The sequence below is a fragment of the Aspergillus saccharolyticus genome (assembly GCF_003184585.1).
Source record: "Aspergillus saccharolyticus JOP 1030-1 unplaced genomic scaffold BP01scaffold_18, whole genome shotgun sequence".
Classification (NCBI taxonomy): domain Eukaryota; kingdom Fungi; phylum Ascomycota; class Eurotiomycetes; order Eurotiales; family Aspergillaceae; genus Aspergillus; species Aspergillus saccharolyticus.
Genome location: NW_020290628.1, coordinates 37021 through 59151, shown reverse-complemented (window position 1 = coordinate 59151; position 22131 = coordinate 37021). Strand labels below are relative to the sequence as shown.

General features: G+C 52.8%; 7 protein-coding genes and 1 non-coding gene across 8 annotated transcripts; 5 read left to right on the top strand and 3 right to left on the bottom strand.

Moving 5' to 3' along the window:
* Positions 1-2428: 2428 nt before the first annotated feature.
* On the bottom strand, positions 2429-4451 carry BP01DRAFT_357379 (siderophore iron transporter mirB). Its single transcript, XM_025575189.1, has 3 exons — positions 4182-4451; positions 3517-4127; positions 2429-3467 (listed from the first exon to the last, which is right to left on the bottom strand). The coding sequence occupies exons 1-3, from the start codon at positions 4427-4429 to the stop codon at positions 2536-2538; spliced, it is 1791 nt and encodes a 596-aa protein (XP_025430655.1). The 5' UTR covers positions 4430-4451; the 3' UTR covers positions 2429-2535.
* A 3741-nt stretch (positions 4452-8192) lies between these two features.
* On the top strand, positions 8193-9848 carry BP01DRAFT_383242 (FAD-binding oxidoreductase; the record flags this gene model as incomplete). The annotated part of the gene is made up of 5 exons (XM_025577412.1): positions 8193-8381; positions 8429-8642; positions 8696-9093; positions 9150-9526; positions 9590-9848. 5 exons carry the CDS (start codon positions 8193-8195, stop codon positions 9846-9848), a joined length of 1437 nt encoding a protein of 478 aa, XP_025430654.1.
* Positions 9849-9973: 125 nt separating this feature from the next.
* BP01DRAFT_392335 (pyridoxal phosphate-dependent decarboxylase family protein) lies at positions 9974-11473 on the bottom strand (the record flags this gene model as incomplete). Its single annotated transcript, XM_025578142.1, has 1 exon — positions 9974-11473. One exon carries the CDS (start codon positions 11471-11473, stop codon positions 10007-10009), a length of 1467 nt encoding a protein of 488 aa, XP_025430653.1. The 3' UTR covers positions 9974-10006.
* Positions 11474-12039: 566 nt separating this feature from the next.
* On the top strand, positions 12040-13521 carry BP01DRAFT_341906 (FAD-binding domain-containing protein; the record flags this gene model as incomplete). The annotated part of the gene is made up of 1 exon (XM_025573466.1): positions 12040-13521. One exon carries the CDS (start codon positions 12040-12042, stop codon positions 13519-13521), a length of 1482 nt encoding a protein of 493 aa, XP_025430652.1.
* A 1368-nt stretch (positions 13522-14889) lies between these two features.
* On the bottom strand, positions 14890-15330 carry BP01DRAFT_64240 (uncharacterized protein). The gene has a single exon (XM_025579994.1). The coding sequence runs from the start codon at positions 15222-15224 to the stop codon at positions 14976-14978; it is 249 nt and encodes an 82-aa protein (XP_025430651.1). The 5' UTR covers positions 15225-15330; the 3' UTR covers positions 14890-14975.
* Positions 15331-15437: 107 nt separating this feature from the next.
* BP01DRAFT_423905 (uncharacterized protein) lies at positions 15438-17503 on the top strand (the record flags this gene model as incomplete). Its single annotated transcript, XM_025579652.1, has 4 exons — positions 15438-15662; positions 15719-15983; positions 16045-16406; positions 16503-17503. 4 exons carry the CDS (start codon positions 15438-15440, stop codon positions 17061-17063), a joined length of 1413 nt encoding a protein of 470 aa, XP_025430650.1. The 3' UTR covers positions 17064-17503.
* Positions 17504-17639: 136 nt separating this feature from the next.
* BP01DRAFT_t184 lies at positions 17640-17729 on the top strand. Its single transcript has one exon. It is a non-coding gene; the product is annotated as a tRNA-Asp (tRNA).
* A 1057-nt stretch (positions 17730-18786) lies between these two features.
* Positions 18787-20974, top strand: BP01DRAFT_341905 (glycosyl hydrolase family 43 protein). Its single transcript, XM_025573465.1, has 12 exons — positions 18787-18951; positions 19016-19107; positions 19168-19379; positions 19431-19483; positions 19534-19568; positions 19611-19755; positions 19809-19814; positions 19862-19905; positions 19960-20051; positions 20107-20197; positions 20273-20684; positions 20735-20974. Exons 1-12 carry the CDS (start codon positions 18801-18803, stop codon positions 20764-20766), a joined length of 1365 nt encoding a protein of 454 aa, XP_025430649.1. The 5' UTR covers positions 18787-18800; the 3' UTR covers positions 20767-20974.
* The last annotated feature ends 1157 nt before the right edge of the window (positions 20975-22131 follow it).

Below are 22131 nucleotides of genomic sequence, written 5' to 3'. Positions count from 1 at the left end.
AGGCACACACAAGACAAGAGCAAAGAATGGAGAAGAAAAAAAAAAAAAAAAAAAAAAAACAGGGCCCCAAAAATCAGTTACGCCACGGAACAATCAATACCCACGCATGGAATCCCGAAGGCCACTAATGCACTAGCGCAGCAGCTTCCCCTCCCGGTAATCCCCCAAAGGGTTAGTCCCCTGCAGTGTCTGATCTAATCAGATCCCGCGAGCACCGCGCCACCGTGGATTCACCTATCTGATCCGCTTTTGGTCTAATCAGATTGCGGCAGCGTCTCATGTGGTGGGGTAGTGGGCATCAGTATTTACCCCTCTTTCCGTGGGTACTGGTACTGGTACTGGTGATTAGTGTTTCTGACTGGTATGATATAGGAAGTTCAGTTTGCAGTTGCAGGTGTGATTTCACTATTCATTGTGCTTGAGGAGGTGCGGTAAGGTGTTTTGGAAGTGTATTTAGTAGATTGAGTGTACCTTGTTGTATTACTGTGCTGTTACTGTGTGGTGTTAATTGCTGTGGTATATATTCAGTGATGTGCTGTACACTAGCTTTTATTTTAAAAGTGAGTGAAGAATTACAGAACAGCAGTGCAGTATTCCTCCTCCTCCTTCAGAAGATATCAATACAACAATACAATACCACTGATGATTCAGTAATTACAGCAGTACACCGGCAAAAATACAAAATAAACAAGTATACCTACAGTACCCACCAGCACCAGCCCGGAAGTACGGAGTAGGTAGTACGGAGTGACTCTTCCCTTGCGAATAAATCCGGTCAGGTCAGGGCTCCACCACCCGCAAATCGCACAGCCAATAACCGCCGGAACCGCGTGATGCAAGATCAGATAAATTTCTGCTCGGTTTGTGCGACTGCGACGGCACACCGCAGGAGTAGGATTTCCTATTTGACTGACTCGTTGTTGATTGTTCCGCACTCAGCTTATTAGTTTATTCTGCACTTGAGAATTCAATTGATTCTGCTGTAAGTTACTCAGGACTTGATTCAATTCGTGCACTTAATCATATACACAGTACCCTGTATAGCTTGAGCAAATGCAAATGCAATCTACGTACGGAGTAGTAAGGAAGGTTTTACTTGCTATTTTGCTGCCAAGTCCAGAAGGTAGTGCGATACCGGCGGGCACCACCCCGTAAGAGTAAAAACCCACTCGAAATTTCCTCCCCCCCTCCTCCCCCCCCAACCCACTTGGTGCACCCCATCCACCACCGCACAACACAACAGTGGAACCAGCGTCGTATGAATGACGCCCGACTGGGTCTATGACAGCAACACCGTGGAAGTGGTGGTAGTGCCGTACTGTACTCCAGTCGTAGCGGTGGTGGGGGTTTTGGGAGTTGGTCCGGTGCAGTGCGCTGGCGGTCAAGTTATCTGATTGTGATCCCTTCCGTGGGTTCGTTCCTTGGGCGTTGACCGCTGGGTTGGGTTGCCCCTCGGATCCGGATCTGTCCATGCACATTTTGACCGTGTACGGGAGGCTACTTACTTACTAGCAGATGAATTAGCTGGGCGGCCTTACAGAGTCATAGGTGAGTGAGTTAGTGATGGAAACTGGCACTGACTAGCTGGTCAAGCCACGATCCTAGTACCACCTTGGTTCACGTGTATTCCCGCAACCTTCCAGTGAATCCGGTGTCTGGGCTATGGAGATGGTACGAGTGAGGGTTCGGTGTATGGCAGCCGCAGAGTTTTCAGTGCTGGGTTTTGAGGGGTTATTATTCATTCCAGGGGAGGTCGATATTAGGTACTAAGCTTGCCTTATTTACCTATTATCAACCTGGGGAGGATATTGCTGCTGGAAGTTATTCGTGCGGTAGATTTGGGTTTGGTTGCGTGTACAATCAACCAGACTACTATGAATTGATCACATTCAGCTCCTGCTGTTCAGTAGACTTGATGTCGTTTGTTCCTTGAGGCACACCACACTACAGCTAGTGATCCTGGTGGCGGAGGAGATTGCAGGGTGGAGTTTCTCCCTGTGATATGTCTGGACTAAGAATGAGGTTATCCAGGAAGCTGAAAGAAAGGGGGGTCCGGGGGTTCTCCCCCGGAAATCATTTGTCTCCCTGGACTTAGGATGTAGTTATCCAGGAAGCTGGAAAAAAAGGGGGGTCCGGGGGTTCTCCCCCGGAAATCATTTGTATGTCTGAACTTAGGATGTAGTTGGATTGAAGGAGGTGCATAGAAGACACGGTCGGAGAAGATCTCCCCGTCGGTGAAAAGTCGGACAACTTCGTGCCAATGTTGCCAATGGTGCCAATGCTGTGTGCCAAGTCAGCCAAGTAATTGACGACTCCTAAGCTTTTCAGACACCCAATATTCAAGACACCAAGAAAGCCAAGATGGACGTCTACAGTTACTTTCCAGATGTGCGAACACGAAGCAGTGGATTAAAACTAGATACATAGGTATAACTAAACGAGAAGCACTCGACAACATGGCCTGGGCCAATATTGAAGCTGTGATGCCAGAGGCATCCTCCCCTCTCTCTTTTTGCTCGTTTTGGGGACAGGAGTCTACCACACGGTACCGTGGACCTGCTTCTTCTTGCGCAGATCGATGTTCCGGATCATGAACATCCAGATGAAGGCCAACACGAAGAGGCCAGTGCCGGCCGCCAGCATGCGGGTCTGCGCGTAGCCGTACGCCTTCTGGATGGCCAGGCGCGTCTCGCTGCCGACGGGGTAGCTCAGCTGCGTGTCGATGTCGTCGTAGATGTCCTCGAGGTCCGGCAGCGCCGAGGCCGGCAGGTAGCGCGCCAGCCCCTTCTCGAAGGTGTTGGTCCAGATGGCGCCGGAGATGGTGTAGCCGATGCTGTCCGAGACGGTGCCGACAACGTTGAGCAGCGCCAGCGTGGCCGCGACGTGGCGGTGGTCGACGGCCGCCTCGACGGCCAGCTGCTGCACCAGGATGAACACCGAGCCCGCAATCGAGATGAACACCTGGCACATCACCAGGTAGCCGACCGACTGGTTCGGGCGGCGGAAGTAGATCATCAGCCCCTGCGCGAAGATGTACAGCGGCACCGCCCAGTACAGCAGCCACTTGAAGCGCCCGGTGCGGCTGATCAGCCACCCAATAAACAGCAGCAGCACGCCCGACACCACGTCGAAGGTGTTGTTCACATAGCCCGCGTCCGCCACGCTCAGGTCGTTGACCACCTGCAAGAACGAGGTGAAGTACGAGTCCCAGCAGTAGTAGCATACCTGGTACGTCGCGTCCAGCAGACACGCTCCCACCACCGTCCGGTCCACCAGGTACCCCAGCTTCAGCATCGGCGCCTGCGCGAAGTAGTACTCCCAGATGGCGAAGAAGACGATCATCGAAAACCCGACCACGATCATCGCGATGATGTATCCGGTGCCCCATCCGTCGGGCGCCATCGACGCGATATCGTACGGCAGGAAGAAGACCACCAGACCGGCCGAGAACAACAAGACACCAATCACTACAGAGGATTAGTACCATTCGCAAAGAAAAACGAGAGGATTGCTTACAGTCAAACTCCATGATCCAGTACCAGATGCTCTGCATCACGGTGCGGCCGCTCTTCTCGCGCACCAGACGACCCTCCTTCAGGGCCTTGTGGGTGTTATACTTCAGGATGCAGAACAGAGGTGCCGCCACCACGGGGAAGATAATTGCGAAAGCGCCAAACGCCCAGCGCATGCTCATGCCCAGAGCATCCTCGCCCGCCTTAGGACCCGCGAACGCCGAGATGATGTACGGCGACGAGGTGAATGCGTACGCCAACGCTCGGTTGCGCAGCTGCGACGCGTCGGCGGTCAGGGTGTCGACACAGAAGGTGATGCCCGAGAAGCCGACGTTGTAGAAGACGTAGCCGGCACAGAAGGTCGGCAGGTTGTGGCAGGCGGCCATGATGATCAGGCCCAAGGTCGAGATGATCGCCATGAACCCGAAGCCTTCGGCACGACCCCAGACATCCATCATCTTGGCCAGCGGAATGAACACGGCGGCGGTGCAGCAGTCGGACACGACGTAGATGACGTTCAGCAGCGAGTGTGAATCCCAGTCGGAGGTGAGATAAGGGATCAAAGTCGACAGAATCTCGACTTGGAAGGCATTGACGAAGTAAAGGAACCAAATGCTGTAGGACCTGGGTTAGATTGTTTCGGCTTACCGACATGGACAGGTCACTTACTTGATAAAGACGGCAATCAACGAGGCCTTGCTCCAGGTAGCGGTGATGGCCTCGACCTCGTGGGTACCGGCCTGGTCCTCGGTGGTCTCGGGGTGTTCCTCGTCGGAGTCGCTGTTGGAGGTCGGGGCGACGCCACTCTCGACGGCCTTCTCTGGGTTGGTGGCATCAACAGGGGCGGTCATAGTCACGGTAGTGCCGGGCTCATCCGTCGTCGAGCGACGGAAGGGCGCCCGCAGCTTGGAGAACATGGCGGATGGGAGGAAGTTGAAGCGGCGGAGGTGGATAGAAACTCAAGGAGAGATGAAGCACGGAGGTCCATGCCCAATATATAAGAGATAAGCGTGGTCGGCCATCGGGTTTGCCGCTAGTGTGATGTGGGAGGATTTTAGGAAATGTGCTCCGATCCACACCATCTGATTACTCCGTATGCTCGAACCTTGCGCAGGAGCTGAAGTGGGTCGTTTGTTTTTCTTGCTTGCGCTTGACGACACGAGGTGGTCTTTGCTAGGCTTCGGCCGGGCAGACACGGAGGACAGTGACTTATTAGTGTATCAGTTAGTGTATAGTACGGTCTGGTGTGGTGTATGGTTTGGGTATGTAAACAGTAAGTTATGATGGGGTATGTATGATACGTACTATCTCCACCCAATGGACCACCGACAATAACTTCTCCACTTGCGTTCCAACTGGAAGCCCTTCCACCTATCGCTTCTTGGTCTGTGGAGGACAACATTTCGCGTCGTGGTGATATTGTCACTGTGATCCAGTGGATTCAAGTGATGCAGGTTGGGCGACTCTGCTTAGGTTATCTGATCGCGATCTTGTCTTATCTGATCCGTGGCCTCGCTATCAGATTTTTCACCGGCCTGTCACCCCCAAGTGGATTCGACCATCCCACAGGTCAACAGACGGATTGAAAGTGGTGGTGGATATGAGTCTATCCAGTCCCGATGCGTGGTCGGGTTGTTTCAGTGACGTTAGTCGCACTAGCCGGGCTGCAGCAAGATTGCCTGGACCATATCTACCCACCCACCCGACGAAAACTCCTCACCAAGCACGAATTGGATCAGTCGGATGCCCCTGGCCGCATGGCAGGTGTGATTCAGTACGGAGTACAACACATTCATCTTTGTCGTTATCCTGGGATTGCCACGCTCGCACGGGGCCACTTCCAGCGCCATGGACGGCCTGTCAATGGTGTAATTGACGTACCAAGCAGCTTTCAGATGCTCTCGTCTTCGCCATTGGTCGCACCGTGCAAGCGCCATGCTGGAAACTTACTTTGTCCACTCCCCTGCTAGCTACCGAGCCGGTTGCGATAGTTCGGCTCAGGCACACTCGTCCGTCGCCTCATAGGGAAGTATGCCGATGCTAAAGCAGCAGGGTTGAGTTAGTTGCTTGTACGAGGTGTCGCACTGTGGGCCTCGGTTTGACCTTGGTCCGGATCTGCCCCGTTGACAGCAATGCAGCATGAACCACAAAGACGAGTGGCAAGTATAATATCTTCCATGGCTGGATACTGCCCCGAGATCATCTTAGCGCTTCTGCTCCCTTCTGTCCCTTCACCTGCTCGGTGCAGAGTGGAGACGGAGCAGCGGCTGCCTCAGGGCTCTACACGGAGGAATCGCCCCTTATGCCGTCGATAGTGTCATTGGATGACAAGCAGGCAAGGTACGCTACTACTAGTCCAAACCGGTACCGGAGTGTACCACGCACCACGCAAGACGATGGGAGTGGAAAAAGTAGCGCGACCGGTGAGGGATTCGCTTTGCACATGGGTCCGTCCTCGACGGGATCCTCGTGGTAACATGTGCGCCTTTCCCGACGGCAAATACTGGGTCTGCATGCCATCCTGTTGGAAGCATAGGTTGGAACGTCGTTGGCACAAAATCCTGCAGTTGACCATTCGAAGCAGGCCGGGGAGAATCTGTCCTATGCTATCACAATACTCCACCCTTGAAGGTTTCTGCTGACCTCCTGACCGTCTGACTCCACTGAAAAGAGACTTTAGCCGGTGGAACAAGGCTCGAGATTTTGCAGTGGGTCTGTGATGACTCGACTGTTCGTGGCTTGCTCGATAGCTCGAGGCTCGCTCATCACGATTCTTCTTCGAAAATCCTTCAACTAACGAGTTCCACCTAATCTTGATTCCTTTCATCCTCATCTGATCAAAACTTGCCACCGGATTGGCATGGTTAGGGAACAGAACTCGGGCTCTGTCTCCGCTCGAACTAGTGTTGGCTCCGATGCGTGGTCAAGGTAGAAGTGTCTTCCGGTGAGCTGCTTCTGGGCGGTAGCCAATGCTTCATTCACACAATTCTAGTAAGACTTGTCATCGCCCTGAGTAGACGCAAACCGCATTTCGAATCCCGCGTGGCATTCACGCCCAGTCTCATAGAGGGCCGTTCAGAAAATCATGATGTAATATCTCGAACGAGAACATGTCCTCACTACGCTGTGTTGTGTGCCGCGATGGACATGTACTTGTTATTATCAGAGCACAGAAGAGGTTGAATAATCCCCAGGGTCTCACTGGAAAACCTGTTGCACGAGATCGTCGAGACATGAGACTCAAACTCAAGTCACGACCTGATGAAAGTCATCTGTCAGATGTGTGAGCCAAAGACTAGCAGTTCTTATCGTCCAAATATGTTGGGGTATTTTCTGCGAAGATAACGATTATCCATGCCAGGTTCCGTCTCAAGAAGACTTCGTGACGCGAATCTGAGAAAAATCGCTGATGACTACTTCGCAAGCTGCCCAATATCATTTCTATACGTTCAAGTGAAACAGGGCGACATCAACCGGGTTTCGTCTCATCGCGAAGGGCGGGCGGTTGTAACAGGAGACCACCGCTGTCTGCCGCACCTCGAACGTGGTACGAAGCAATTATCCTAGAGCTGACAAGCAAACTTATATGAGGATGTAAATATCGAGGCAGGAGGAATGCTGTGTGGCGGTCGCGCCTGTTGCATGGTTAAGAGTCGCTCAGAGGAGGTTGAAACTACCAGTGAATCCATGATGCGTCGGCAGAAAATGTGAGGCTAAGGCAGGGCGATGGAATTGCAAGTAGAGTAGTCATAGCTTGCGCTGAGCGTGCGTTGTGACAAGAGCATTTTCCAGTTATAGTGAGCCAAGTATTAGTTGTGAATGCGCGGTCCTCAGTTGAAGGCCAGTCTGCTAGCGAACGTACCGGCCAGATCATTCGACGAGACAAGCAATAGACGCGAAGAATCCGCATGCTAGATCATCCCGTGCAGCAAAGAAAAAACATGACTGTGGCTAGCTTGTAGAAGAATAGAATTGGAACACTTGTCTGTCTTGCTTGGGTTGAGTCTTGCACTGGTGAAGTTGAAGGCCGGGGGAGGAAGCACAAGGAATTATGCACTGGTTGACTCAGCAGTGAGATACAAATATCACATGATGTCTTTGTGTGCTCTACACCTATTGCTTCGTAACTTGCATCGACGAACAAACCCTTGAGATATATTTATTGGTCTTGCCAGGCTATCTAGCCAGCTCTTACTGTGCTATGTGCGATACGCTGATGTGCAGTCCTCAATACTTCGCCTGCCAAGTTCTTTGATCGATCTGAGGCAATTGAAGATATATTTAATGCCTGGGTGGTCATCACCGTGCCTGTACCACAAATGATGGACACCAGAAATTACACTTCTCAGATCTACGCTCAGACCATTTCTTTGCTGTCACATAACAAGAAACCTCTTGGGATGATGCCTAATTTTTGATGATGTGGAAGGATCCGAGGGGGAAAGAGTGAGCGTAATCGCACTGACAGATCCGACTTCCTTCCAACCCAGGCACTTCCCCTCGTTATCTCTCTACCTCCCATACCTTTCGACATTCTTCCTCCTGCACTTACTCAACGATAAGCACACCCGATACTCATGCGAATCATGCAGCTCCTCAATCTCATCATCTACGGTTTCAACCTACCTATTGTTCCTTGACCATGCATCGTCGACCAGCTGCGTTGATGGCCTCTGTCTCATGACACGGGCTGAGCTGACAGCGTTCGACATCGAGACTGAACTCGGCCCACTCCTCTGCGAGTCCTCCTCCATCTTTGGACCGGAAGATCCTCGATGGTTGAGGGCCACTCTCCGATATGAGGAATACCTCCCTCCACAATTCACAGTCATTGCCGAGGTTGGATGTGAGTCCGATGTCTCCACCGTGGTAGGTCTTCGGCTTCATGAGGGGGACTACTTGCTAACATCGAGCAGATTGACTACGCGAATCGAAATGGCATTTCTTTCTACACTTTTAACCGAGGCCATGGGTGGCCAATGACTCAAGGGAACTTCAGAGGTCTGGGGATTGACATCCACCTTTTGAGCAATATCACCGTGGACCATGAGCGGCAAATTGCCCTGGTACAAGGCGGTGTCGAAACACAAAACTTGGTGGACACGCTCTGGAAAGAGGGATTTGTTACTCGTAAGTGTCCAGTACTTCCGCAGTTCTACAAAGCTGACTTAGATTCTTTGTAGCGACGGCATCCTGCGCTTGCATCGGACATCTTGGTCCAGCTCTCGGTGGAGGCCACGGAAGGTATCAAGGGCTCTACGGCCTGATGAGCGATAACTTGGTGCAACTCAATGCTGTCCTCGCCAATGGAACGTCCATATCTGTCTCGAATGATTCTCACCCCGACCTGTTCTGGTCCATGAAAGGTGCTGGTCATAACTTCGGTGTCGTGACGAGTGTTGAGTTGAAAGTCTACCCGGCTCCAACCAAGACGTGGTATTTCCGAAACTACTTCTTCACCAAAGACAAGTTAGAGGGCCTATTCAGTGAGCTTAATAAGCTGATAGGTAATGGACAACCGCTCGAACTGGACTTTCATTTCGGACATTACGAGTGGAACTCGTTAATCAGCACGACCGATGTAAGTTTTCTGATATTTCTGATAACCACGTCCCTTGCAATTTGCTGACAGACAAGGCCGTTCTCTGGTGGTCGTTCAGTTACATGGGCCCTGAGAGCGAAGCGGAAAAGTATCTCACTCCATTCAATAATCTTGGACCGATTAATGTCGTCGGGGGCGCCGTCCCATATCCCGCCATGGATACTGCGACGCGTAACGGCAGGTTCAGTTTACCCTGCGTGAAGGGGCTTTCCAAAATGATGTCTACGACTGGCCTGCAACAGTTTAATGTGACTGCGTTTCGACAAGTTTACGAATTATTCAATGCGTATCTGAAGAAGTACCCTGCCTTAAAGCTATCTATCCTCTTACTTGAGGTATATAACCCGGCAGCGATACGGGCTATTGATGCAACCAGCTCAGCATTTCCACACCGTGCTGACAATATCCTGGCGTAAGATCCAGACCCATTGCGACCCCCTGTACATACAACCGAGGAATTTGACGGATAAGCTAGACTTGCCATGCCCGCATACCCACCCAATCTTCCTCTCGAGGAACCCGCGAAACGACTAGCCAACGGCATACTCGAGTTGTTGATGGAAGGCCAGCCTGGCAGATTGCCAACTGTGAATGTTAACTACGCGTTTGGCTGGGAACCTTTAGAGTCAGTGTACGGGTACGAGCCATGGCGTTTGGAGAAACTACGGGCAGTGAAGGCCGAGTACGACCCAGACAACAAGTTTTCCTACTATGTTCCGATTGTTCCAGAATAAGAGATTGTGGCGTGAGGCTGCTAGAGGTAGCGCAAGGCAGGCTGGCTTGGCGATGTGATCAATGGTGGTGAAGAGAGTATTGTTACCAAGACTATGGCTTGAGCAAGAATAAATGCGTTGATGATGTCAAGTGCCTCCTTACAGTCGCTCTAGTGATTTCAGGTGAGTTTTCTGCCGACCTCCTTTGCAGTCTTGTCTATCTCTTCAACTAGTCTCTCAATATCCTCCTCATGAAGTCGCGTGGTAATACAACACATTCGAAGGTACTTGACCCCAGACACGTCAACAGGAAAGATGCCAGCGTGATTGTTCTTGAGCAGGGTTTCTGAAATCTCAGCGTTGATTGCATCCAGATCTCTTTCCGGACTGGTTTTGGGATTGTTGCGGAAGATGACAACACCTAGCTTCACGTTCGTGAGAATATCCCACCCCTCTCGAGCCTGGAGCTGGGCCTGGACCTCCTCTGCCACATGCATTCCATAGTCAATCATTCTGCCGATTCGCTCTTCTCCTAATACTCGTAGCGTGAACCACAGACTTATAGCTCGAGCGGGCCTGGTGAGTTCTACGCCGAGATCCCAAGGTTGAAGTTGTCTGCTTGATTCACCAGCATGACAAACACTCAGTCGAGACTCTACTCCAAAGGTCGATGCTAAGTGATCTTTGTCGCGAACCAGTACCATACCACAGCCATAAGAGGAGAAAAGCCATTTGTGTGCGTCCCAGGCGACGCTGTCGGCTAGCCCCAAATCAGCAGCCAGGTGCGAGTGGGAGTGCGACAGAGCGACAGAAGCTCCATACGACCCATCCACATGAAGCCAGAGCGCTTCTTGATGCGCAATCTCGGCCAGAAGGCCGATTGGATCAATTGCGCCGGTTTCGGTATAACCGCACGTGGCGACTATCATGAAGGGCACGAGTCCTTTTTTCCGGTCGGCGACCAATTGTCCTTTCAGGTCATGGATATCCAGATAGAAAGCATCGTTACATCGGACCTCGTGAATCTGGCTTCTCTCGAATCCAAGCACGCGGGACATTTTGGAGACACAAAAATGCCCGCGTTGGCTGATGTAGATGACTCCGCGGTCGTATTCCCCACGATCCAGCTTCTGATCGCGCGCCACTGCAATACTCATCATGTTCGCGACCGACCCACCAGAGACGAAAATGCCTCCAGCACTCTTTGGCATATTGATCTTGGTCGTAAGCCATTTGATCATTTCTTCCTCGATGACACAGGCCCCCAAACCGGCTTTTCGTCCTCCGGTGTGCGCATTGAATGCGGAGATGAGTATGTCGCCCAACCAGCTCAGCTGGACGGTGCCAGACGGGACATATCCAAAGAATAGTGGATGGTTGGTCCGAATGCGATAATCGAAGATTGTGCGTGCTTCCTCAATCGCCTTCTCCAAGGGTTGCGGAGTCCCAGGGCTGCCCCAGTGGCGCAATTGCGTGATGTCCTCGGAAGTGGCATGTGTAATGATTTGGTCATTGAGGTTTGGGCTTGAGACTTTTATCAGCTCTGCTAGTAATTGCACAATACGTCTCCAGTGCAAGTTGATCTCACCATCGAGGTCTTGCATGATGTCAGGTACCGGCTTTTCCTCTGAAGTATCGCCGTTCATTGTTCTGAGTTTGATCTTGTCCGTGAAGTTCGGATGGATGCAACATCATATAAGCTGAGTTCGTTGCAGAAATATACTGCGACAAGAGCGCGACAGAGACTCTGATTGATTCTGATGTAGTTTTGACCGAATTGCGTCTACAGGACTATCTGGGGGCAAGAAGATTTACTCCAAAGTGGGCCCAACCTTATCAGGTTTCCAGTCGTTCCCTGTTGAGGTTGGCTTTTTCCAAGCATGGATAGATTCTAGGATGCACAATCCGGTTTATTCTCCCGCAACTGACTTTCACTATTGATTTTCAGCCGGAATACCGAGGGAACTGCGAGGACAGAACTTACAGTTTCTGATCGATGCCTGCTGTTGCTTCGGCCTGCTTGAATTGCCACAGTCAGGCTTTGCCAGTAGCCCGCCAGACCATGTGCTATGAATATTTTCCGGTCTTGCGGACAATGTCCTACGAGAATATGGACGACAAATACACGCCATTTTTGCGCAACTACTATTGTTATACAGAAGACCGATCGTAACACAACCTGTGGCACCGATCATCTGAGCACGATTGCAACATGACAGAAAAATCAATCAAAGCACAGCTGTCGTCGATCTTGCCCGACCGGATCGAGATACTCGTTTCAGGAGACCCTGAGTATGGCAGTGCCATCGCGACCTGGAATCTCCGAGCCCAGCACAAGCCACGAGCGGTGATCCGACCTTCTACTGCACAAGACGTCAGTATTGTTACTCGCGCAGTTCAATGCGCGAGAGTGGACAGGGTGACTATTCGTGCAGGAGGGCATTCGTTCGAGGGCTTGGGTCTGGGAGGACAAGATGGGGCAGTGGTGATAGATATGATTAAGATGCGGAGAATTCACTCCAATGCAGACGCACAAGAAGTGACGGTTGAAGGGGGTGCCTTGCTAGGAGAAGTGCAGACACATATCTCACAGCATGGCAATCAAATGCTGCCAATGGGTACATGTCCCATTGTTGGGATCGCGGGGCAAATTCAGTGTGGCGGGTACGGCTTCTTCTCTCGCACATACGGAGTGCTCGTTGACCGGGTCCTGGAAATGCAGGTCGTGACTGCAGACGGGGAGATACGAACGGTTAGCGACAAGCAGCACAGCGATCTGTTCTATGCGCTACGCGGCTCGGGCGGCGGTTCCTTCGGCGTGATCACCTCTCTCACACTCAAAACCAACGACATTCCCCGGGCCATTGCGAATTTCTCGATCAAATGGAAGATAGCCGACTGTAACGTCGCGGCCGTTCTCAAAGCCGCCCATGGCGCATGTCTCTCCTCCCCTAAAGGTCTGAACGCAATGCTGGTGGCTTGGTTTGGGACTATTGAGTTGTACGGGACTCTGCTGGAAGATTCCAAAGCTCAATGCGAGACTATATGGAGCGATGTGCTCTCGAGTCTTCCTGCTCCAAGCAGCACCCGAATGGAGTTCTTTGACTTGTTGGGATCGGTGGTGGATGTAGCCAAGAACCAGACATCAGCCCCTTGGTATAGCAGTCTGTCAGATCTTCAGCGAGAAGGGAATGAGCATCTACGTTACGTGAAGATCAAATCAGGGTACATCCCTGACCCTCTCCGCGACAGCTTTCTCGACCAGCTAGCGGTGATTGTGGAGGTTCAGCCTACCAAAGATGTCCGCGTGCATCTCTTGACCTTGAATCCCAACCTGATTCCAGCCACAGACACCACATCGGTAAGATGCCGCGGCTGCACATGGTTCGTGGACATGTTGGTGTTTACACAGGTCGGGCAATATGGGGAGGCCGGGGCACGAGCGGAGGCAGACAAGCTGCAGCGTGGCTGGCTTGGAAGGATCGATCGGCTGTTTTCCACCGTCCGGACCGGTACGTACCTGGGCGATGACGACTTCGATCAGGGGAGGAATAGGAACGAGATGATGGCCAGCTTCTATGGTCCGCATTTACCGCGTTTGATGGGTGTAAAACGGCGGTACGATCCGGGCAATTTGTTCAATCATCCGCTAAGTGTTCCTCTGCCGCAGAAAACCCGCCGTCAACTACTGTAGAAATGGAAATGCTTCGACTAATCAACCAGATGTATGAGATTAGGATAATCTGTTGAGAGCCATGATGTTTTCAAGGGGCTTGGTTAAGGTTCATATGTCTAGAAGTATTCCTTCGAACGGTAGTCTTTGATACCATATATTCAATGAGATGCGATCTGGCAGTGAGAATGTCTCGCATGCTAGCGTCTTCCGTCTCCCCTATGTCTTCTTGTCAACGTACAGATAGCAAGTACTGACAAGTAAAGCATCGATGTGGAATCTCTTTCAGATACTCAGCTTCACACCACTAGTCTGGAGATACTTTCTTCCAGTAACGTTAGCTGCTCCCCCTTGATTCGCTCCCCACACCCATCTCCTTCACCACATTTGTCCATACCCGCCCGAGATCACAAGCCGGATCAGAATGGCCAAAGGACATTTTTCTGCATAGATCTGCATGTCGGTAGTCTCGAACCATCCGAATCTCGACGGGTTCCCATCGAGGAACTGACCGGTGATTCCCTGTCGTCGTAACCCTAAGGTTACCCCCGAACCGGTCACGAACTGAACTCAAATGCAGAACACAGCAACAGAAATCCTGTTCTGTTGTCCGCCATCTGGCAAATCTGCCAAGTTGTTAACTCGAAGGTTTACATTGTCATGATTTTATTTAATAATATAATTTTTTTCTGAGCAGACAGGGTACAAGATTCCCTCCGACGAGCGAGCGAGCGAGCAAGCCTGACTGTGTGCATGCTACCAAGAAATAAGCTCATAGAACCGGATCTACTTGGCAGAATAGCTGTTCATCGCCTGGTATCAACTTGAATTAGATAAAACTTGCTTGGGCTGTTCTATGTAATCAAGGATTTGATCAAGCTTTATACAGTACATCAACTGGTTGTTGGGATGATGGTGGTACCCAGAGACCGGGATTAGTGCATGAGAACCACAGGAAGAAGCTATGTTCACATGTCTTATAGATAGAATTGAATGGAGGGATGTTCTGCTGGAGATGTGTTTTACGCGAAGCGATCGGTGAAGAACCACCGCGCAGGTTGTTGACAACGTTCAGCAAGGGAAATCTCTGGGACGTATCTGGTGGTCCCAAGACTGCCCAACATCATCATACGTCAATCTCGCATCTCTCTGCAACACCATGTAAACACACCCCGATTATCCATGTCGCTACCGATCCACTGAAGGAGAGGTTTAATCTGTGTGCAGTACTATCCAACGAATCTTGTGGTGCAGATCGGTGTGTGCATATGCATATGCATGCATGTATCGTACAGGGACGCTAACAACTCTTCAAGCCCTCATCCCCACCAACTGCCCTGGCCGTCCCCCTCGGAAATCCAACTCGGAGTCCGGGCACTGCAGAATCAGTGTCACCCTTTCAGCTCGCGATGATCATTCCGAGATTCAGGATTGAGGGCTCCACCGACCCTCAAAGAGGCAATCTCCCCTACCGATCACCCGACGCCAAGGCAAGAGTTCGAGAGATGGTTCCTTGGTTCGAGGCGAATTGCGCTGCCGGAGGGATCAGCACTTGTTTTGGGTTCTGTGCGGTTTGGATAAGAGGAATCATTTCTAGTGCGTCCATAAGTGAGGGCTGCAGCGGCGGGCAGATTAAGAAGCGGACTGCATCCCGTACGGCTGTCGATTGTCCCAAAAGTACCTGGAATTGACCACAGAAGAATATCAAAGCTACGGCAAGCCATGCCTCATGGCGACTCGTATGCCCCACCGGCTGGTCGCGACAACGAAATTACATCAACAGATCGCCGCTGCCTACATCGAGCTCCGGCCTGGCCCCTTTTCTTGTCTACGCTGCCCCGCAAGAACTGCTGGCGAGCGGCCGGCCGGAAAATTTATATAGAGTGGCCGGTCGCTCAGCTGGACCAGTATGGACATACAGCCCATCGACACGCAGGATGGAGAAACAACCACGAGAGACTTCCATCCAGACCCCCTCCCCGCCCGGGGAGTCACTGGAGCAGCAGATGAAGCTCTCGCCGCTGGAGTTTTCCTTCTCCCGGCAGCTCGAGGTGTTCCTGACGGTGGTGTTACCAATCACCCTGACAGTAGAGGAATGTCAGGCCGCTACAGAGGCCATGGTCGGGGAGTATCCGATCCTGGCCACGAGGTTGGATCGGACGGTGGGTGACCTCTGCATACACCCAGAAATTCCAGTTCGCGCTGATTTGGACCTCAGCGTTCGACCTTCACCAAGGGGCGCAGAGAGAAAGCGGGGCGGTCGGGCATCTTCCAGGCCACGACTGCCGACGGAGATTTGGAGGAGTTAGTGCCGTCGCAGGTGCCGTCCCCTGCCTTCTACGATCCCCAGCTTCTGGAGGCTTTGTTCCAGTCCAATTTGTCGAAGCATGATGGCCAGCGGGCCCTTTCCATCCGCACCGTTCATCTGCGAGACGCATGCGTTCTGCGTTTTATCGTTCAGCATGCACTAGCCGACGCGGGAGGTAGACTCTCCTACCCATGCCGTAGGGTCCTACGCGTGTTTCGTTGTCTAACCCATGGTAGGCGTACATTGGATCGCCGAGACCTACTGTGCCTTCCTGTCAGGCACGCACCACCACCACCACCCGACCGTACGCCCCGATTTCCTCCTCAAGCCCGAGGTCATCCAGGCGGGAGCCGAGATGGCCGCCGACGGCCTGCACCCAATCGCCGCGCGCTACTCGCAGGGGTTTCGTGTCAGCTGGGCCAGCTTCCTGGCTGCATACCTGCGACAGCGGTTCTGGGCGCTGTGTCCGACCTCCGCCCGCCGAGTGCGGAAGATGCTCTTCGTGCCGCAGTCGTGCATTGACGACTGGATGGTCCAAGCGCAAAGCCAGGGCGTCCAGGTCACGGAGCATGACTTACTGATGGCGTTCGTGTACCAGGTGCGTCCCTCCATTGACGGTCTGTGGCTTTGAAGCACCCGGACTAACCCTTCTGCCTGATTGCAGTCCATATTCACCCCTGCTGCAACCGCACAGGGTGCCCACACCGGGCTCATCTTCACGCTCAATATCCAATCCCACCTGGCCTCGGTCAAGGGCGCCTTGACCAACCCGTGGATTAACGTTCCCGTCGAGCCCGTTGCCACCACGAATCTCGTCCAGACCGCGGCACATGTCCGCCGGACCATCCAGCAGGCCCGCGAGCCTGCCTGCGTCGCCCAAATCATCGGACAGCATGTTCCTGTGCGAAACACCCCCGCGGTGCCCAAGGGGTATGGTTCGCGCACGCCAAGGGTGGCGCTAACGTCGTGGAGCCATCTCCCGTGGTATGATCTCGAGGTGAAGGGGACGAAGCCCGCCTGGGTGGTGGGAGACACGCAGCTGAGTCAACTGCTGACGAGAATGGGGGTACGGATGGACGATGGGTTAACGACGTGCCAGGCCCGGTCATTCGCGGGCGATGGGAGACGTCGGTCGGGGTATTGGGTGCAGGGTCGAGTGAGCGACGGGATCTGGACGAGAATGATGAATGGGTTGACGCAAGGGGCCGGCGAGGGAGAGGCGACGTTAGACGCGGTGGTGGTGAAGGCGTTATGATCGGGGTGGGCTAATGCTTGTCACGGTCGGCTGGCGCGTGGATCCGTGCGTGGGACGTTTGTTCCGATCATTGGGAGATACGTCATCTCTAGCACAGAAGCAGCGATGTTGACGACCCTCCATGTCACAATCGCTCACGGCCGTATCCCCACAGTAGACAAGTCAAGTTCCAATTTATGTCAATGAGCCCTGAGATGTTTATAGAGCGCAGCGGTCCACTGGATACGGTGATGCTTCACATCCTGCAAGTTGCTTCCACCGCGGAAACAAATGTATGGACGATCCTGACCTCGAATGATGCGATGTCGACTTCCACCGAGGAGCAAGCTGATATGGCGGCGTCGTACTTCGCAATCATCTGCATAGTGCATCCAGGGGTTTCTATTGTTCTGGACCAGGCAAGACGAAGAGAAAAACTAATGAAAGCGTGTGGATGGGGGTGGGTAGAATGGTAGAGTTGATGTGAGCGAAGGGAAGGTGCTGGGTCATGTGTAAGCAAGTCACGAGGTAAAGGGGTTTCCAGCCAAGTGATGCTTAGGTACATAAAAGATAAATTCCAGCTATCTAATGTACACATCCTCGATGGTCTAACGGTCATGATTTCCGCTTGTCAATCCCTTCCGGGAACAAGCGCGGGAGACCTGGGTTCGACTCCCAGTCGGGGAGATTCTTTTTTCATCCCTCAGAAAATTACAGCTGCGGGAAATACACAAAGCCCTACAAATGAAAGCCCATGAAAGCGATTCAAAGGATCTACCGCGCGAGACAGGGCCCTAGTAGCACCACTCATACTCTAACAAGCTTAAGAGACACAGATTTGAGGACTACGAGCGCGGATGGCCAAAGGTAGAAGAAGCACTTGGAAATCCATTCTGCAGCAACATAAGCATATGTCGAATAAGTCAGTGAACCCCAAACATGACAACCTGGAAAGTAGTCTTAAGATCCGAGCGAGACCAAAGTAATGAACCCGAAAAAGTACCGTCGACGACGCATACTATCTCCCCGCGCTACTTGGGCCATCTCGTTGGCCAGGAGGAATGACTGGATGGCCGCGAAACTACATCCGATTCTTTCAACGGCAGATGTATGGATTTGTTCACTCAGACATCTTCTCCGTCCTATCCATCTTGTCCATCTCCTCTATGCGTTCATCTCCCCATCTCGTTCCTCTCATTCCTCTTGTTCCTCTTACCTTCACTTACCTTCAGTTCAAGCCCCCTCGCAGACCATTCAGAACAGACAGAACATTTCTCTCTCGCTGCTCTCGTCTGTTTTCTAGGACGCCAATTGTCCATGTACTCAAGCAACCCCAGTCTTCTGCTTCACCTGAGCGGACAGGATGATTGGCAGCCTCGGCTGGGGCAGACACGCGCCTCCCTCATGGATCGCCCCGTTCCGCCGACCGGAGCCCCGTTGGGACACGATCTTTCATGATTCAACCGAGACATAAATCGTCCACTGGACGATCCCAGTAAGACCAGTACTCATGCCACCCGGATGGACGATGTAACATTGGGGTCCCGCACCGCTGCACGACCCCGCAGAGGGATGTGATGAACGTGATCGACGCCTGCAGATTTTCCGCCTATCAAGAATCAACTCAACATGAGCGTGTCGGAGGAGCCAAACAGCCCCCGTCATTCGCTATCGCGCAGTAGTACAAGTAGCTCGCTGTCGTCGCTGTCGTCGCCTCTGCCCTGCATTATCTTGCAAGTCCAGCCCCCAGCCGCCCTCATGTCACCCTCAACCTCAATCTCACGCTTCGTCGCGCTCCTCGTCCAGCTGCTGCCCCTTGCGCCGGCCGTGTCCGCTTCACTGGATATCGTCCCCGGCGCGACGTGGACGGCGGCGGGAACGAACAAGCATATCCAGGCTCATGGCACCGGTAGGTCTATCCAGCGAGACGCTCGCGTGTGGCGGCGGACTGGCTAATGTGGGAGTTAACTTAGGGCTTTTCGAGACAGACGGGGTGTATTACATAATCGGGGAGAATCACACCGCCGGCGCGAGCTTCCAGTCCATTAATTGCTACTCCAGCACGGTGCGTGGGTGGGCGAGGGTTGAAGTAGACAGGGACGGTGATTGGGGCTGACGGGCTTAGAATCTTCTGGACTGGACCTTTGAGAATGAACTCCTGACTCTGCAGAGCTCGGGCGACCTCGGACCCAGCCGCATCGTTGAACGGCCCAAGGTCATCTACAACGACAACACCAAGCAGTATGTGATGTGGATGCATATCGACGACTCGAGCTACGCGGAGGCGCGGGCGGGCGTGGCAACGAGCGCCAGTGTCTGTGGGGACTATACTTATCTGTATGTAATTTGGGGCGCAGTCGCGTAGCTGGTACTGACAAGTAGACGTAGGAATGCCTCGCAGCCGCTTGGTTTCCAGTCTCGGGATTTGGGGCTTTTTAAAGGTGGGTGGACGGCAGGTTGATTCGCGGTTGACTGCTAATTTGATGTCTAGATACCGATGGGACCGGCTACCTCCTGACTGAAGACGTACGTATCATGCAGTTGACGAGACCTGTCTGACGTGAACAGAGGGAGAATGGTCTGCGCATCGATCGCCTGTCGGCCGATTACCTGACCGTGGAAAGCAACGTTCATCTTTTCACCGCGGACTACGAAGCGCCCGCCGTGTATAAGACCGGCGATACGTACTTCATGTTCGCCAGTCAGCTGACAGGTCGGTTGTCCCCCGCTGGTAGTGAGGTTTGTACTGACTGACGGATGATATAGGGTGGAGTACGTAAGACCCTTCTGCAAGGGAAAGTCCTGACTGACAGCCCCAGGCGCAAATGATAACAAGTACACTACCGCTACGAACCTATCCGGAGTACATCACCTGCTGCTACTGCTGCTGCTGCTGAACATCTGCTAACCCTCTCAGCCATGGTCCGACTGGGCGGACTTTGCACCGGCGGGCTCAGACACCTACGACTCGCAGACAAGCTTCGTCGCCGACATCAACGGACTGGTGATGTATGACCATTCGCAGAGACGGGGAAGACAGTGGCAAGACTGACTCGACTACCAGGTACATGGGCGACCGCTGGGTCTCCACCGACCTCGCCGCGTCCACCTACATCTGGCTCCCGTTGACCATCTCCGGCACGACCGCCTCGCTCGTAGGCACCCTCTCACCTCAAGTATCCGTCACATTGCCCCCGGTGTACTAATCTGAACGAACAATGATAATACAGACCACCTCCTCCCCCTGGACTCCCTCCGTCGCCGACGGCACCTGGACCCCAGTCTCCGCCACCACAACCTACGGCTCCAAATCCAACGGCACCCTCTCCGGCTCCGCCGTCTCCCTCTCCTGCTCCGGCTGCAGCGCCGAGATCGTCGGGTATCTCGGCGGACCCGACAACGGAACCCTGACGTTCAGCGAGGTGGCATTCTCGTCGGCGGGGGAGAATACCGTGCAGATCTCCTACGGGAATGGGGATAGTACCCAGCGGTACTGTGCGGTGAGTGTCAACGGGGTGACGCATGTTGTGGCGTTTTTGCCCTCGGGGGGGCCGCAGTCGCTGAGCACGAGTGTGTTGAATGCGGTGGTGAACGAGGGGGCGAACAATGTGATTAGTTTTGGGGCGTTTGAGGGGGGGTATTGTAAGTTGGGTTTCGTTTGGTAATGTGGGGATGTGCTAATTTGGGTGCAGGTCCGGATATTGCGGGAATAGTGATTTCGTAGGGGTGTGTTGCTGGGTTTTTGGGTTTCTTGGGGCTATCTAGGATGGTTGGGATGTTGTCTGCTTCTAGGGCTTTCATGATTGCTCATGGTGGACTAGGTATGCAGAGGCACGAATGAAGATTTCCACCCCGACGGAAGAATTAGGGTTTGAGGCGAAAACACCCTCTACTACGCCATAAGGGGGGGATGGGCAGGAAAGAGTGTTGACAATCTCCTTGATAGTAGTAAAGAACAAAACTTGTCACTGACCATTTGAAACTCAGGAAGCTCAACTAATCGTAGCTCTGCTCGAAGTAGATACTGCTTGCAGGGCACACGGTGTGCTTGCGTAGGCTTGATATGATTGGTCGGGCGGATCCGTAGCCCTAAAGTTCTCGACGCTTTGTCGTGGCCGCAGGAACAGACTGGGGCGCAACACACCCAACCCGAGATTCTCGTGAGAAGCAGCCCGGTAGAACTGTGGTTGGGTGAAAGTGTGGTGCAGATGGGGTGTTACGAAGACGGGTAGACAGCATAAATGAACCTGGAACTGTGGATTATGTATGTTGAAGTGGGGTAGAATTGAATTCATGCAGAATGCTGTGCTACAATACATTGTGCAAAGACACCCGGTGGAATTCGAATGCAGCGCATCGTGCGGTATTACAGAATAACAGGACCTGCAGACAACGGCAGGGATGCCAGGGTGCTTCAACTACGGTTAACTCGGGACCGGATCGCTGTTGTAAGTTGTATGACCCTGGCATCTGAGGGGAGTTTCGTCCAACACCAGTCGATTCATGCGCAACCACACGAGAGGAGTGCAACAGGCTCTACATCTGAGTAAAGAGACAGAAAGTGCTGACGATGACGAGGGATGAATAGGGACGAGGAACGGGGCGATATAGGGGCCTTTCATGCTTTTGTCAGACAGCTACCCCTCGCAATCCGAGGTCTCTGCAACGTCTTTGCTTGTGCCTGGGGTAATTGGCGAATACGGGTGCAGCTGTCCGGTGAGAGAGTGTATAGTAAGTACTGTTTAAAGGACTGCTCGCTGACGATCGTAATATGCATCGCTGCACAATGAGGGCCCGTCATGAGAGAAATAAAGTCATCGATAGCGGCGCATGGACCGTCTGTAGTTGAAGTCTGCCCGGCAGACTTCTGGACAGGATCTGCTGCTGTCGAGGGCCAAGCTTGAGATTGGCTATTGAGCAATTAGTCTTCGATTATTGAGTATCCAGTTCTTAGTCCAGCTGTAGTTCTGAAAGACCAAAGCTACTGTCAAAGAGTGCACAGCCCTCCGACTACCGTCAAGCCAAGAATATGGAATCCGATCAGCCCCTCAACCCGAGCACGGCTGGCCTGGGCCATAATTAAAGTCGA

What these genes read in the sequence shown, in the direction of transcription:
- BP01DRAFT_357379 (XM_025575189.1), bottom strand. Translation starts at nt 4,429, where the DNA reads ATGTTCTCCAAGCTGCGGGCGCCCTTCCGTCGCTCGACGACGGATGAG. An exon ending in TTGATTGCCGTCTTTATCAA is followed by an intron (nt 4,128 to 4,181) that starts GTAAGTGACCTG and finishes CAGGTCCTACAG; the next exon opens with CATTTGGTTCCTTTACTTCG. An exon ending in CTGGATCATGGAGTTTGACT is followed by an intron (nt 3,468 to 3,516) that starts GTAAGCAATCCT and finishes AATCCTCTGTAG; the next exon opens with TGATTGGTGTCTTGTTGTTC.
- BP01DRAFT_64240 (XM_025579994.1), bottom strand. Translation starts at nt 15,224, where the DNA reads ATGGCTTGCCGTAGCTTTGATATTCTTCTGTGGTCAATTCCAGGTACT.
- BP01DRAFT_341905 (XM_025573465.1), top strand. Translation starts at nt 18,801, where the DNA reads ATGTCACCCTCAACCTCAATCTCACGCTTCGTCGCGCTCCTCGTCCAG. An exon ending in TGTGGGGACTATACTTATCT is followed by an intron (nt 19,380 to 19,430) that starts GTATGTAATTTG and finishes AAGTAGACGTAG; the next exon opens with GAATGCCTCGCAGCCGCTTG. An exon ending in CCGCTACGAACCTATCCGGA is followed by an intron (nt 19,906 to 19,959) that starts GTACATCACCTG and finishes TAACCCTCTCAG; the next exon opens with CCATGGTCCGACTGGGCGGA.